Source organism: Colius striatus, chromosome 11 (genome assembly GCF_028858725.1).
Source record: "Colius striatus isolate bColStr4 chromosome 11, bColStr4.1.hap1, whole genome shotgun sequence".
Taxonomy (NCBI): Eukaryota; Metazoa; Chordata; class Aves; order Coliiformes; family Coliidae; genus Colius; species Colius striatus.
In genome coordinates this window covers 17,610,045-17,625,523 of record NC_084769.1, presented here as the reverse complement: position 1 = coordinate 17,625,523, position 15,479 = coordinate 17,610,045, and the positions used below count along the sequence as shown (strand labels likewise).

The 15,479-nt window shown below is 65.7% G+C and overlaps 2 protein-coding genes across 2 annotated transcripts; both read right to left on the bottom strand.

Moving 5' to 3' along the window:
- Positions 1 to 1,266: 1,266 nt before the first annotated feature.
- Positions 1,267 to 6,170, bottom strand: CTDSP1 (CTD small phosphatase 1). Its single transcript, XM_062004697.1, has 7 exons — positions 6,037 to 6,170; positions 4,556 to 4,698; positions 4,273 to 4,374; positions 3,990 to 4,046; positions 3,473 to 3,565; positions 3,131 to 3,316; positions 1,267 to 3,045 (listed from the first exon to the last, which is right to left on the bottom strand). Exons 1-7 carry the CDS (start codon positions 6,101 to 6,103, stop codon positions 2,917 to 2,919), a joined length of 777 nt encoding a protein of 258 aa, XP_061860681.1. The 5' UTR covers positions 6,104 to 6,170; the 3' UTR covers positions 1,267 to 2,916.
- A 3,226-nt stretch (positions 6,171 to 9,396) lies between these two features.
- On the bottom strand, positions 9,397 to 15,179 carry SLC11A1 (solute carrier family 11 member 1). The gene is made up of 15 exons (XM_062004797.1): positions 15,102 to 15,179; positions 14,420 to 14,553; positions 13,583 to 13,705; positions 13,185 to 13,304; positions 12,375 to 12,481; positions 12,225 to 12,295; positions 12,052 to 12,119; positions 11,772 to 11,927; positions 11,521 to 11,679; positions 11,274 to 11,363; positions 11,015 to 11,134; positions 10,704 to 10,853; positions 10,548 to 10,621; positions 10,049 to 10,202; positions 9,397 to 9,957 (listed from the first exon to the last, which is right to left on the bottom strand). The coding sequence occupies exons 1-15, from the start codon at positions 15,124 to 15,126 to the stop codon at positions 9,847 to 9,849; spliced, it is 1,662 nt and encodes a 553-aa protein (XP_061860781.1). The 5' UTR covers positions 15,127 to 15,179; the 3' UTR covers positions 9,397 to 9,846.
- Positions 15,180 to 15,479: the final 300 nt, after the last annotated feature.

Below are 15,479 nucleotides of genomic sequence, written 5' to 3'. Positions count from 1 at the left end.
CAGCTGTAGGCCAGCCCCCTGCTCAGCACCAGCACGGCTCTCCCTGCACTGGGGGTCTGTGCAGCCCCAGCCTCAGGGATGGGAAGGGGGTGCAAGGAGGGGGCACAGGGTTGGGGTTTGGGAGTATGACCAAGGGTAGAGGTATGGCTAAACCCTATCCCTGCCCTGTGCCCTCAGACCTCAGCACCAAGGAGTGGTACCTGACGATGCCCTCAGTGTTGGCACTGGGGAGGACTGGAGGGGACTGGAGTCCTGCCCAGGGGCTCCCAGCCCTGACAGTGGTTTTGGGGGACAATCAGAGGGTACATAAGGTCAGGACAAGGGGGTTCACAAAAGCAGCAGCCCCTCTGGGCTCTGCCCAGCTCTTATCTCTCCCTCAGCACCGCAGGATTGCTGCAGCCTTATCTCAGGTGCCCTGCTGAGCCAGCAGCCCAGGTGTCAGGCATCCCACAGCCCAGCCCTCGCCCCAGTGCCAGCCTTGGGCTGCAGGGAGCCCCAGATCCTGCCATCTCCTCCCCTGGGTCCCCAAAACACTCAAACTGCGCCACCCAGCTCCTAATCCCCACCCGTGTCCCCCGTGGGAGCCTTACCTGGATGCAGAGTCCCCGGGGGGCTGTGACTCCTGAGCGGCTGCTCTTGGCTTGGTGGCTGCAGCCCACGGCTGAGCCCAATGGTGTGGCACAGCGGGGTGGGGGGAAACCCCATGCCAACCCCAGAGGGCTCACCCCCTCCCCGGGCCCCCCAGCCAGGCACTAATGAACTCAGTAATTAGTACAGCCATCGGGGACGACAGGGACTTCATTAATGAGGGGAGGCACAGGGCCAACGAGGGCAGCACGGGCTGTTTGGGAAAGGGAGGAGGGTCACAAGACCCCCTCAGTGACCCCCCCCCCCCCCCCCCACACTATGAGAGGATAGTCTGACACCTTATTTGGAGGAACCTGAGGAAGGGAGCACTTGTAACCAACCCCTCCTTCCCAAACGGGCAGGATCCCCATCCCTGTGGCATCAGGGTCCTTTACCCTGGCGGGGTGCCAGGGCAGTGGGGCTGCCTCAGAGTAGGAAGGTGATCAATCCCCCACCTCTGCAGTGCTCCCCCTGCACTGACCTGCAGCATCCCCCCCTTCCCAGGGGGACTTTGGGGCTCCCTGGGACTCCTTACCCCACTAGTGACACAGAGGCAGCCTGTGCCCACGTGTGCACACACACACACACACAGAGGACTCCTTTCCAAGATGGTTTGACAGCTTTAATGACATGAAGGCACTTGGATCTGGTCCCCCAGCCCTCCCAATGTCACCTCCAGTCCCCCCCTCACCCCCCCAAGGGTGCCCAGCGTGGGGAGGGCTGTGCTCCTGGGGCGCTGCAGCACCCAGGGGTGCTGGTGGGGCAGGGGCTCTGCTGGAGCCGTTTGACTTGTCTAATATAAAGTGCTGAGTTCAACCCTCCTGGGGGGGGCAGGATGAGGCCTGGGGCAGGCAGGGGTCTGGAGTCAGGGGTGGGGGGTAAGCGTGCCACAGCATCACCCCCCTCCTCCCAGCGTGGGCAGGGGCTGCAGGGCAGGCAGGCCTGGGAGGATCCCTGCACCCAGCGCTGGGAGATGGGCAGCACCGGAGAGCAAACAGCCCCTCGCATCCCACCCCCAGCCTGACCCCCCCTTCCCTGGCACAGCGCTAAAAGGCACCCATGATTTTTTTTGGAAACCGTTGCTTTTCCCCCTAAAAAGACACGAACCATTGTCCATATTGCAACGCTAAAAAAGACATGGCTGAGCTCAGCCCCCAACCCCCCTCCCTCCCTGAGAGCCCCCAGCCCCCCACAGCTGGGGGACACCCTGGCACAGGCCCAACCCCATGGGGGTCAGGGTTAACCCCAGGCTGTGGGGTGGGGGAGAGGGGTATAGTGCCCCCCATCCCTGTCCCAGATGGGACGGCTGGGGTAAGGTGGAGGGGGGCAGAGTAAGGCTGGTGTGGGGGTGCCCCCCCCCCAGCAGTTGCAGCCTTTGTTGAAGCTGCACATGGATGGGGAGGGGGTGCATGCCCCCCAGGAGGGGATACCCCCCCTGGTGACTGGAGTGACTCCCACTGACACAGTGTAACTGGAGTGGGGGGGAGGCGCAGACCTGCCCCCACCATGGGAAGAAACCGAGGTTGGAGGAGGAAGAGACCCCCAGGCACACCTCCTGCAGGGCTGGGAGGGGGCATGGGGAGCCAAGGCACGTGGGGGGCATCTGCAGCCAGGAGCTCAGTGCTGGGGCCTGGCTGCCTCCCCCAAACAACCCCCCCTAGGTGGGGGAGCAGCAGAAGGCACGCAGGAGGGGTAGGGATACGACCCCCCCCCAGGGTGATGAGCTGCAGCAGTGGCAGAGTTAAGGGTATGCCGGTCGCCCCATGCACCAAGGCTGTTAATACACACCCAACCCAAGGTTTTGGCAGCTGTTAGGGGTTAACCCTTCTCATGGCCCCTGCAGACTGAAGCCAAGGGCTGTCACCCCCCAAGAGGCAGAGCCTGGATGGGGGGGGTCCGTTCCCCCCCTCAAAGGCAGTGGAAAGCAGCAGCTGCTGACCCCTCGTCCCCACTCAGGGGGAACACGGAGGGGAAAGGACCTGAGAACCATTATGGGGAGGGGGCAGGTCGAGGCGGGGGGGTGACAAAGGGAAGGATGGGACCCCCACAACAGGTCCCCAACACAGCAAGGCAGTAGATCACCCACAGCCCCTCCTCCCACACCAGCTTTCCAGTGGGGGCTCCCACATACCCCCACCTCAGCGGGCAGGGAGGACACCCGCGCCCACCCAGGGCGGGCAGCAGGGTGCACTGGGACACCCCTCCCCCTAAAACAAGGCACCTGGCTGCCACGACGGCGCCCCCCTACCCCCCGCTCTGGCAGCACCCGGTGGGGCGGGGGGGGGGCCACTAGCTGTTAGTCCGCTGCTTCTTGAGCACTGCGTACACGTCCTCCACCTTGCTGAGCCTCTCGAAGAAGGGCAGCAGGTCCAGCAGCTCCGTGTCCGCCATGTTATCGAACCAGGAGGCCACCGGCACCTGTGGGCAGCGCGGGGGGACGGCAGCTGAGCGGGGGGAGCCCCGGCACCGCCCCCTCCCCACGCCCCGACCCCCGGGTACGTACGGCATTATCGGGGTGGAAGATGTAGGACGCGGGCGAGTTGTCGACGATGATGATGCGGCGCAGGTCGCGGCCCAGGCGGCTCAGGTCCTTCACGTAGTTGCCGCGGTGGAAGACGCAGGACTCGCGGAAGAGCCGTGCCCGGAAAGCCCCCCATTTGTCCAGCAGGTCAGCCACGGGGTCCGCGTACTGCGGGCACGGGACGGGCACCGGGGGCAAGTCACCACCGGGCCCGCCCCGCTGCATCCACAGCGCCCGGCTCCAGCTCACACCGTGCCTCGGCCACGGGGGGATGGCTGGGGAGGGGAGGGCGATGGCGGCGGGCAGCGGGGCAGGGACACCCACCTTGGCCAGGCTGGCGGTGAAGAGCACACACTCGAAGAGCTCGCCCATGCGCTGCAGGAACTCGTCCACGTGTGGACGCTTGAGCACGTACACCTGCGGGCACAGGGCCGAGGGCAGCACGGTGCTGGCTGTCCCCTGCCCACCCCCACTGCCACTCCGAGGAGACGCCCCCGGCCCTGTGCCCCGGGGGCTGGTGGCTGCCATGGCCCCGCTGCCACGGCCCGGGTGAAGCATCCGGCCGGCTCCAGAGCCAAGTAACCGAGAACAGGCTGACTGCCCAGACCACAGCCTATCCTGGATTACTTGAACCCGGGGCCGGCCACTGCAGGAAGGCAGCATGCCAGGACTACTCCTTCGCCTCCCCAGCCCCCTGGGAAGAGGGTCACCCACCTCTGTCCCCCGCAAGGTGCCAGCCCCAGCACCCTGATGCTCCCTCCCAAATGCCCTGGAGCGCTGGGACAGCTCCCGGTCCCCAGGGAGGGCGCAGAGGGGGTTGTGCCCCCCATCGTCCCATTACCTGGTGCATGATGCCATCGATTTCCACGGGAATGATGAAGTCAGCATTGTTCACTGGCTGAGGAGGGCACAGCAGGGTCAGCACTAGGCAGCCACCCTCTGCCCGCCCCCACCATCCCCACGGCCCCCCTCCACTCCCACAGGGACACTCCTTGCAACCCGGCACAGCTGCAGCCGAGGTCGGTTGTGGGTGCCTGCGTGCTGGCCATCACTTGAGGGGGGAACAGAGCTGGCAGGAGGGTAGGAGCGGTAGGGGTTGGTGTGTTCCCCACGTTGTTCCCCACCTTGAAGGAGCTGTGCACCAACGTCTCATCCAGGTCGATGACCACGCAGAGCTTGCTGGCATCCTGTGGCTTGATCTCAGGCAAGAGGTGTTTGACAGCAGCCTGCAGGGGGGTACGGGGGGAGGGCACATGCAAATTGAAGGGGAGGGGTTAGCAGGGTGGCAAGGGGCACCCTCTCCCCACAGAGATGGGGCAGGGGGGCACGGCGCAAGGAAGGAACCCACTTTAGCCCCTCCATCCTGGCCCAGGAGAAGCAGGGAGGGGGGGTAAGCAGGGGGGTTACCTTGGGCAGGGCTCCATTCTCCTCCACCAGCAGCGGGGCGCTGGGGGGGCCGGCGCGGGGCTCTCCCTCATCGCTGCACAGGCAGCAGAACAGGGACTGGAGAATGCTGCGGCTCCGCGGCTTCTTGGCAGGGGCCTGGGTACCTGCGGGGGGACGGCGGGTCATGGGCACTCCTGGGGTCCCCCCCATCCCCCGTTACAGACAGACCATGGGGGAAGGGGGGGCAGGCGAGTCTCGCATCCAGGCTCAGACACCAGACACTGAACGTGCTGGGGGGGCCCTCACAGAGCCCCCCACACCCCTTATCAGCCCTGGGCACCCGTCCGGCCGCCCTTCCTACCCTGCGCCGCGGACACGCATGGGTGGGGATCACCCACCTCCTCACTCGCAGCCCCCTCCCTGCCGTGATCCCCCCAACTCCTGCGGCCCCCTCTGCGCGCGGCTCGGGACCCTCCCAGAACAGAGCAGGGAGGGCCGAGCACCTCGACCCCGCCGTGTCCCCGGGGGGCACCGACCCACGCGGGGGGTCCCTGTGAGCGGAGGGGTGGAGCTGGTGGAGGCGGGGCTTACAGCCCCTCGTTTCCCCGCCCCCACCCACCCCTCCGCCCTCATTGGCGGACTCGAGCGTACCGGAGGTGAGACACCAATGAGGGCGAAGTACTCGCCCCTGGGCGCCGTTCCCGCAGCCCTCATTGGCGGGTGCAGGGGAAACTGAGGCAGGGGGGCAGCTCCTGCCCGCCCCGCGCTCCGGGGGCAGCGCGGCGGGTCCGGCCCCTTCCTCGCCGGCCCCCACGGCCGGATCCTGCCCCCAGCGCGGGCCGGGAGCGGGGCCGGCCTGGGCCCGGAGCCGCAGCTTCCTTGCGTTGTGCCCCGGGGGGCTCTCCGTCGCAGGGAGCTCGTGGGGCAGAAGCGTCTCCCCTTCCCGCTTGCCCCCCTGCCCCGCCAGCTGCCCAGGCCGGCAGGCAGCAACACGGGCGGCGTTTCTCGCCAAACCCCCTTCGCCGGGCGGAGAGCGCGCAGGGACGGGGAAGGCAGTCGCCTGGCTGCACCTCCGGAGTGCTCGGCGCTCGGACTCTTCCCTGCCTCAGTTTCCCCACAGCCGCTGCAGGCACCGTCCCCGCTCCCGGCTCCGGAGGAGACAGGGCAGATACGCCGAGCACCGGGGCCCGAGCAGCACGGGGCCACCGACGCGCTGCGGGAGGACGGGAGGGGACAGGGCACAGCCCCCCGCGCCCAGGCGGCTGCACGCAGCCCTGTTCCGTCCGAGCCCCGTCCCCCGCCAAGCCCCGCGCCCCCGCGCCTCCCCCGCCAGCCCCGGGGCAGCGCGACGCGCGGGGCCGGGCTGAGACTGCCCGCAGCTCATCGCACCCTCCGGGAGCAGCCACCCCCAGGCCCCCCCCCCGACGCCAGAGACTTTCCCCCCTCCTCCCTCTCCCTCACTGGGGGCTGAGGGGAGGGATTCCCCCCCCCCCCCGCGTTACCTTTCTCCTGCAGCGGGGCGCTCCCCTCCTCCCTGCTAACCTGGGCGATGATGGACTGGTGCTCCATGGGCGCCGGGGGAGGGGGGGCGTGAGGGGCGGCCCCCCCCGGCGCGGCCCCCGGGGCGGGGGGGAGGCGGGGCGGGCGCCGGCGGCGGCGCGGGGCGGCGGGCGCGGGAGCGGCGCCGCGGAGGAAACTTTGTTACAACATGGAGTTTCCTCCGCCCGGGCTGGGGCCGCAAACATGGAACCCGGGCGCGGTTTCAAGGAACCCCTTAAAAGGGCAACACCGAGGGGGGGGACACCCCCCCCTTTCCTCCTCCTCCGCCTCCCGGCACCCGCCCCGCGGGGGAGGAGCGGAGGTTCCCGCCGAGCCGCGGCTGAGGGTGCGGGGCGGTGCGGGGCGGTGCGGTCCGCGGCGGGAGATTCCGCGCATCTGGCTGCGAAGAGCGACCCGCACATTGTGCATGATGGTGGACTAGGGTCTCTGCCAACCTCCCCGGGCTCCCCCCTCCGTTCGCTCGGCTCGGGGATAATGGAGGGAGAGAGGGGATCGGTCCTGCTGTCACTCCTCCGGGTGTTACCTCATATCCAGCTGGCAGCCCCTTGCAGCCACCGCTGGGCTACGCAGCCGGCTCCCAGCCCCTCCATGCTCGGTGTGCCCTGGAGCAGAGACCCCTGGGCCTGCTGGCTCCTGGTTGGGAGTCCTTGTCGCGCTCCCGGGGACTCACTCCCATCGCCAGGACAGGGCAGCCTGTGGGGCACCAGGTGCTTGGGGAGGCACCAGGAACCGCCCACTTTTTTCTTTCTTTCCCCTGCAGGTGCACAATTGTTTGGGGAATTCCTATAGATCCATTATTAATAGACTTTCAGAAGGAAGGAGGACTGTTTTCTGAAAAGCAGCTCTTAATAAGAGCTTGAGGATGCAGCAATTCCCTCTGGAGACACCCGACTCCCGCCGGCAAGCCACCCTTTATCCCCAGCCCCCTCCCCCTGCACAAGCCCAGCCTTGCAAAGCTGTCCCTGGACAGCGTCTTGCCCGAGGCGTGTGTGTGGGGGGGTGTCCAGCTGGTCCTGTCACCTCTTCCTTTGCCATACTGGTGGCAAGAAGTACTGTGTTCTCTGACAGCACTGCCCTGGGGGCAGAGCTGGTTGGAAATTCCCCATCTGAGCTTGTCTGGGATCTTTTCAAGCTCTCTCAGCTGTGGGACTGGGAGCTTCAGGGGCTGAACTCCTTTCTGACCCGGGGGCTACCATGTCCTGTCTCCTGGGCAACGGGGAGGGCATCTGCCCCTCCTGCCTACGTGGGGAACAAAACTGATCCGTGTCCACGGGTGACCACTCTGCAAAATGAGGTCCAGCATCAGGAGGTGCCTCCCTGTGGATCGAGGGTGCTGCAGGGAGGGCAGCGGAAAACACTGGCAGAGTGAAAGGATACAGCATGCTTCTGCTTCCCCCACGCCTAGCTCCGTGAAGGGCATCCTGGCATCACAAACGCCCGGGGGAGCCATGGCAGGAACCGGGCTGCAGCTGGGAACCGGGACACTCCATCCTGCCACCTTCCCTGACAGTGGGCAACAGTCGTGCCTGAGTTTCCCTGACGCTCTGCAGCACTGGATTAGGCAGCAGCCAGCTCTCCTGATCAGCCAGCCAGCACTGCCCACCTGCCTGGCAGGAGGAAGAGGTTGTGCTTCTTCCACTCTCTGTTTTGGGATGACCTGTGCTGTTCTTTAGCGCAGGTGGAGCTGGGCAGGATGGCTGCCTCATCTCCAGCCGGCTGCTTGGGCTGAGCCGTTCTGCTGGTGGGTGCCAGGGAATGCTGCTCGCTATGGGGATGGCTGTGGAGACCACACACTGTCTTCTCAAGGCCTTCTGTCCCAATCCTTCTTCTCCCTCCCTGACGAGCCATGCTCAGGCAGCAACCCCAGCTCAGCCAGGCCCTAGCCATCCTCTAATTAATGTAATTAAGAAACTCTCTGGGCCAGACATCCAAGGATGGAACATCATTTCCAGCCTCACTGCTCACTCAGGAAGAGATTGGGCAGCCGAGGAACTCAGAGGGAAGTTGACCCCATCTTGAGAGTGTGGGACACGAAGCTTGTGGGGACGGGGGCCTCACCTGCACCCCCAGGCCAGGGGCAGGCAGACAACAGCAGGATGTGTGGGCAGTGGGCACAGTGCAGAAAGGCACCAAGGGACCCCTCTGTGCTACCCTGCTGCCCTCAGGCTGCGGTCCTAGATGCTATTCCCTGTTCCCACAGCTTACCATGGCCCCGGGAGCTCTGACCCATAAAGTGTTGCCCCACAGCCGGGGCTGGGTCCTCCATGCGGGTGGCCCCGGGCTGGGGGTCCTGGATGGAAAAACGTGATCCCGGTGGGCACAGCCCTCGGGGATCTCCTGTCCCCAGACAATCCGTGGGGCTGCTCCTTGCATCCCGCAGAACCCAGCATCCCCCAGCCTTGCACCCGTTGGGAATGACCCCGGGGCCCCCCTTTGCTCAGAACCGCGGGGCAGGGACACCCCGTTGTTGGGGGGTGCTTCTTGGAAAGCCCGCGGGCCGGTGCCAGTCCCTCCTGCTCCTCGCCAGGGCCGGTGTCAGCCCCGCGCCTGGGGTCAGGATGCGTCCGGGGAGGGGGATTGCGGCGGGGGCACGCACGCATACACGACCCCGCCGTTCGGTGGGCCCCACCGCTCGGGCTCCTCCTTCAAGCAGCCCGAGGCCGGGCCAGCCGGGGCGGGGGGGCGGCACCGCCCCGCTCCGCCGGCATCGCCCTTTTAAGGAAGGGGAAATTCTTCACATAAACAAGCGCGGCCCCTGGGAGTGGGGGTCCCCTGCCCGGAGGGGGGGCACAAAGCGGCGGGGGTTGGGGGCATCAGCGCCCCAAGTTTCCCCCCTCTGTACCTCCCCGCGGGGCTGGTCCGGGAAGGGGTATTTTGGGGAGTGGGGGTGCTGGAGAGAGGGGAGCCTTGAAACAGCCAGGGAGCGTCTCGCAAGTGCGCGCCGCGGCGGGAGGCGAAGCACGGCGAGACCACCCCCCTCCCCGCGCGGGGTGCGGGACCGACGCGGGGCGGGGGGATCAACGGGCACCCCTCGAGAGGGTCCAGACGGCTCCGCATTCGCTGGGGCCGGCGGGCGGGAAACGGGGCATCCGGGGCGGGAAGGGCACCGTGCCCCCCCGCTCCTCCCGGGGGAACGCCAAGAGCTGGGGCTGAGTCCCGCCCCCTCCCCCCGGCCACACGCGGGTGTATCCAGCCTCCCCCCGCCGACACCCCGGCAAAGGGTCCGGTCGGGGGGGGTCCCGTCGCCGCCCCCGGGGCGCGCAGCAGCGGCGAGGCTCAGGCCGGGTTACGAACACGCCATTTATCAGCCCCCTCACCGCCGTCCCGAATTTCGGAGCCCCCCGTGGAAGCCGGGCCGGGGCTGCCCCGGGCGGAGAGGGACGGGCGGTTAGCGGTCCCGAGAGGTGATTAGCGGTCCCGGGCGCTAATTAGCGATCCCGGGAGGTGATTAGAAACCCCGGAAGGTGATTAGCGGTCCCGGGGGCCGGCGGTTCCCGGCGGTAATGAGGAGGAGGTGGTCCCAGGCGGCTCAGGCGCTGAAGCCTCTGTGCTAGGTGCCGGGGACATCTCTCGCTGCATTCCCGCATCCAGCCTGGACCCCTGGATTTTGGGAGGAGGGCTCTAAAAACTTGGGAGTCTGTTAACCCCTTTCTTGCTGGGTGCACCTGTGGCATGGTATCAAATCGGTGCCCGGTGCAGGGAGGCCGTGCTGGGCAAGGAGAGGGGGGGACAGTAAGGGGGGACGGGGTCTGTCACCGGGTCCCTGTCAGCACCGGCTGGTCAAGGGAGACGCCGAAGCTGAACTGGCTGTGGTGGCCCCGGGCCAGGAACCGGGCTCCATGGGCGATGCTGCATGTCCAGATCTGTGGGAGGAGGCAAAGAGATGGGTAGATGGGTACCCCCCGGGGACACCGTCCCCCACATGCTTGTCCCTTCCTGCCGTGCCAGCCCTACCAGGTAGGCGACGAAGGCTACGTAGGCAGCCAGCAGCAGGCCCAGGGGGATGTAGTACCCCAGGCCCTGCAGTGTGGGCAGAAAGTCCACCACGAAGTAGATGTTGATGGCGCAGACCAGCCCTGTGATGAGGGTCATCAGCAACTTCCCTGGGCTGCAGGCAGGTGAATGGGTGTCAGCACAAGGGCAGAGCCACCACCCCATGTACCACCAGGGCACAACAGTCTGGGGGATCTCAGTTTGTGGGTGAGGACCCGAGGGGGCCAGACCTGGCACTGGGATGAGGATGGAGAGGGCAGTGATGGGGTTTACCCGCTCTGGCTGTCCTGAGCAGGTAGGAATGAACATGACCCTTCCCCCAACACCAATATACCAGCTGCCCCGTGGACCGGGGGGGGGGGGGGGGGGGGGGGGGTAGGGACACAGGATGGGCCAAAGGGAGGGAGAAGGCTCTGATCTGCTCCCCCTCTGGGACCCCTCCCCACACCCTGGCACTCACAGGCCGTTGGTGAAGTCCTGCATGAGCGGGCGCAGGCTGGTGAAGGTGAGGATGGGCAGGACAGCAAAGGGCAGCTGGAAGGAGAGAAGGGTGAGGGAGGACATGGCTGTCGGGATGGGACGTTGAGGGGGCAGACAGTGCCCCCACATCCCTTACCAGAATGCTCTGCAGGACGTTGAGCAGGTCATTCATGCCTGTGAGGTGGCTGACATCCTTGAAGGCAGCCACGAAGACTGTGGGCAGGATAGCGAATGAGCGGGTGAAGAGCACCCGGGCAAAGCGGGACCAACGGAGCTGCAGGAAGCCCTGGAGACATGCCAAAACCTGCGCCCTCACCCCTTGCCGTGCCTGGGGCACGGTGCCAGGGTGCACCCCCCAAACTCTGGCTCAGAGGAACATGGAAGGGGCATCACCCCTCATCTGTACCGGGGTGCTGAGCAGGCCCTTGCAGGAATCCTGTCCCTCACCTCCATGACAAACTGTCCCGCGTAGGTCCCCGTCATCGTGGAGCTCTGTCCTGCTGCCAGGATCCCGACGGCCCAGATGTAAAGTGCCACGGCCCCAAAATAGCAGCCAAGGATGACACCCTGTGCAGGGACATCCCACGGGGACTCCAAAGTGTCCCCCCCACCCCAGGGGCACCCCCATCAGCTCCCAGCCTTCCAGCAATGGGGGAAGCCTCAGATGGGTACAGATGCCCGCTGGGCACGGCCTGGGGCCACTTACCCCCTGGTAGATATCCACAGAGACCGTCTCATTGTTGGTGGGGAAGATGCTGGCGTAGTGGCTGACGCTGCTGTTGATGCACTTGTTGTGCTGCAAGGCGTGGCGGGCACGAGCGTGAGGGCCCCCACTATTCCCCACAGACACAGGGGGACTCCCCTGTACCGCGTCTCAGGGGACGAGGCCACCCACTCTCTAAGGGACTCCCCTGCCTGTCTCCACAGCCGTCACGTCGTGAGGTGACACTCACCACGTCCTGGTTTCGCTGGCGGTAGAAAGCCTCGCCGAAGACAGCCATGACAAAGAGGTTGATGAGGAAGGAGACGAAGAGGGCCAGGCAGGACTCGGTCAGGAAATACATGTTGGCCTCCTGCACTGCCTCCTTCTTCGACCGGTCAATTGCCCGTGTCTGTCAACAATGGGTGACACGAGTGCCACGAGGTCAGAGGAACAAGTTTCCCCTGTGACACCTCAGGGTGGCAGCACCTGCTTGTGTCTTACCTTGACCAAGGAAGAGTGGAGGAAGATGTTATGAGGCATAATGATGGCACCAACGATGCCCACGGCCTGGAGCAGCTCCTCTCGCCCACAGCCTTGGCAGTAGGGCAGGAAAATGCCCCTCAGCACCTCTGCCTGTGCTGGCCTCACCATCACATACTGAAGATGAGTGGGAAGGGGCACTGTGAGCTGCTCCCTTCCACTGCTGCAGCCCCAGTGCCGGTGGGGACTCTCCCCTGCCAGCATCCAGCAGAGGAAGGGCGTCCCCAGCTTCCCCCTTCACCTCGTAGCCGAAGCTGAGGGCCATGATGGTGATGAGGAGGCCGAAGAAAGCCTCCAGCTTGCGGAGCCCTAGAGGGGTTGAGAGATGGTGTGGGACAGAGTGGGGGCTGTCAGGGCCATGAGCACTAGGGCTGCCTGTGGGAACATCCTCTGTCCCCCTGCCCCGGCACTCACCATACTTGTCAAGGAAGAGGAAGAAGATGGTGTCCACAATGGTGATGAGGACCCCACCCCAGAGGGGGATGCTACAGGATGATGAGGGAGGCTGTTAGACACGTGGCCCTCCATGGGGGAGGCTGTGGGGGTTTCTGTCGAATAGCTCACCGGCCGGCTGAGAGCAGGCTGAAGGCGATGGCCGTCCCAATCACCTCCTGCATGTCAGAGCCGATGATGGCGATCTCAATCATGAGCCAGAGCAGCACACGGGGCACCTGGAGGGGCCTGAGCACTGTGAGGTGCCTGAGCCCACAGTGGGGCTTGGCCCTGGGGTAAGCTGGCACAGCCCCTGTGCCCAGGCTGTGTCAGCCCCTCCAGAACAGCATGAAGACTCCCACAGTATCTCTCGTGACACAATTTCAGGGTGCAAGATGGACCATAAATCCCAGTCTTCCCTCCCCGCCTCATCCCTGCCCCGGTAGAAGCCGAGGACAAGACACAGCTCTCTGAATATGATGCTTCTAGCAGGTGCCAGGGGAGAGGGACATATCCAGCCCTCCTTTTGGAGACCTGTCATTCAGCCATCAGCATGTTCCTCCCATCAGGATCCTGCAGTCCAGACATGACCCTTAGCTCCCCTTCTCCTTTGCCACATGCTCCCCCTCCCCGAGCTCCCCCAGCTCCCTGCACGGATGTGCCCAGGCTCGCCCTGCATCTCAGCTGCGTGTCACTGCCCCTAAGCCTGGGCTTACCCCTCCGGGGGATGGGCTCCCTGGTCCCCACAATGGACCAGGACAGCATGAAGACTCCCACAGTCAAGGCAGCTGCTTCTCCACCCTCACCCCAGCCCCCCGCATCGCGGGAGGATGTGGGTGCTATGGGGAGGCAGGGCTCTGGCAGCATCTTCCTGCTCATCTCAGCACCACTGGCAGCCCAAGCACAGGGTTCCCCAAGGATGTGATCCCCATGGCTGCTCACCTTGGGGTAATAGAGGTAGCAAATCTGGCCGAGGTCCTTCCCCGTCACCACGGCCAGGCGGATGGCCAGGCGCTGGCACAGCAGCCCCAGAACGGTGGCCCATAGCAGCACCCACAGCAGCTGAGGTGGGGGGACAGCAGGGGCTGTGCACCGGCCAGAATTCTCCCAGCAAGGTTATCAGCCAGCCCACGGACCCCAGGGCCCCGGATGCCCTCCGCCAATGCCCAAAGCCCCCCCTCCGTCCCCTTCCCGGTCCCCCAGCCGCACCCCGTGCCCTTCCTGCTCCCGGGGCGGGGGAAGCCGGTTGGCCATGGCACTGGGAGGCCGTTGGAGAGAGAGGTTACGAAACCCCTGTCTGCTTCCTGACCTCGGGGCTGGGGGTGGTGCCCAGGGCTCACCTTGAACCCCGCCACCGCCCCGCACTGCAGGTCCGACTCCACGTTGCCCGGGTCCAGGTAGGCGATGCTCATGAGGAAGCCGGGACCGGTGAAAGCCCAGAGTTTCCTAAAGCTGAAACCGGGCTGGGCAGAGGCAACAGGTCAGAGCGAGGGGCTCCCATGCAAAACCAGCGCCTCCCAGTCACACACCCGGGCCCCTGTAGCCGAGTGCTGGGAAGCGCTGCGCCGCCCGTGCGGGAGTGGTTCGCACACGGACGTTTCTCCTGCCGGCTTTGTGGAGGGAGCTGCTGCCCCGCAACCCGTTTACAGACAGCTGTGCCTGGGAGCAGCGAGGACCCCCCCCCCCCCCCCCCAATCCTACTCGGGCACAGGTCGGGCAGTGATTTTCAGGGAGGACGCACCCCGTTAAATGCACCCCGTGGGATCCCTCCTGGCAGGGGATTCCCCCCCCATTCCTTTCCCCTTCTCTCTTCTTCCCCTTGGGATTGACTGGGGATAGGGCAGCTGGTGGGGCACAGGCAGCCTGGGGGAGCTCCCCTGAGCTGGGCACGAGTGGCCCGGGACGCGGAGCCCAGGAGGTGTGTGGGCAACAGAGTGATGCCTGTGGCTCCGAAGCACCTCCTGCCGTGCCTCAGTTTCCCCATCGGGAAACCTGTAAGCCTGAGGCTGTGATTTGCTTGAGCCAGGTCTGGGGACACTGAAGTGACACTGGGCACGTCCCAGGCACATGTCCCCTCCCTCCTCATGCTGCAGTGGCCTCTTGCCTCCCCACCTCAAGCAGCCCCCAGCCCACCTCTGCCCACCTTCAGACAGAGGTGCCAGTCTGGCAGCACCTACCCCGCCGCCCTTGGGGATGCTGACGAGTTCATCCAGGTAGGTCTGATCCTGGGTGCCAGGGCCCTGTGAGGGCATGGGGCTCCTGCCTTTGCCATAGGTCTGGGCTTGTCCCCGATTCAAGGACCCGGTGAGACCTGGGGGGACAAGGAAGAGGAGGGAGGCAGCAGCCCATTGGGGACAAGGAGGCTGGTGGGCTGGCAGCCCTGGTGCCAGCTCCACTCAGTCCCACCTGTCTCTGCCCCCACCCAGGGGGGTGCATGGGGCTGGTTGTATTCGATCTCTCCATGGCTATATGAAGGAGCAGCATATGCCACCTCCAGCTCAGGTGTCCCTAACCCTCCCCGCTCCCAGCCACTCTTCACCAGTCCAAGTGCAGTTCTGGGCAGGAGGGACAGAAGGGGACCTGCTCTGGCTCCTGCTGTGGGGTGGGCACCACGGAGTGGGGACAAGAGGCTGCACTAGTCCAATCACCCCTCAGCTCACACACAGCCTGGGAGCGTGGGTGGATCATGGGTGGGCTTGGGGGAACACAGGATGGGGCGGGTGGGGAAGCTGGGACAGGCTGGGGGGGATAGAGCTCACTGTGAGGGGGGAGAGCAGAGCCAGAGGTCTCGAGGTGGAGGGAGGGAGGTGTGGGGGGAGGAAAGGAGGCGTGAGGGGACGCAGGTGTTGTGGGACTCACCTGGCTCCAGCGATGCCACGGACATGCTGATGGGGAGCACCAATCTCAACACTGAGCCCGGTACCCGCCATCTGGCTTTTAAAGGACCCCCCAGTTGCCCCCCCACCCCCGAGGAGGAGGGGAGGAGGAAGTGCTCCTTCCCCAGCCACCGACCTGGGCTGGGACAGGGGCCCTGCCTGGGGGTTGGTGGGTGCTATGAACGTGCGCGGTCTCGGTTGCCACATCCTGTGCCAGGAGTTGGGGAGGCACCCAGCACCTCCCTGCCTTTGCCCCCCCCACACACACAGAGTGCACCGCAAACCAGCACGCCCAGGGTCCTCCTCCTTGGGCGGCTGTGGGGACAGGGGACAGTGTCCCACGGCGTGGGGAGGGAGGGCT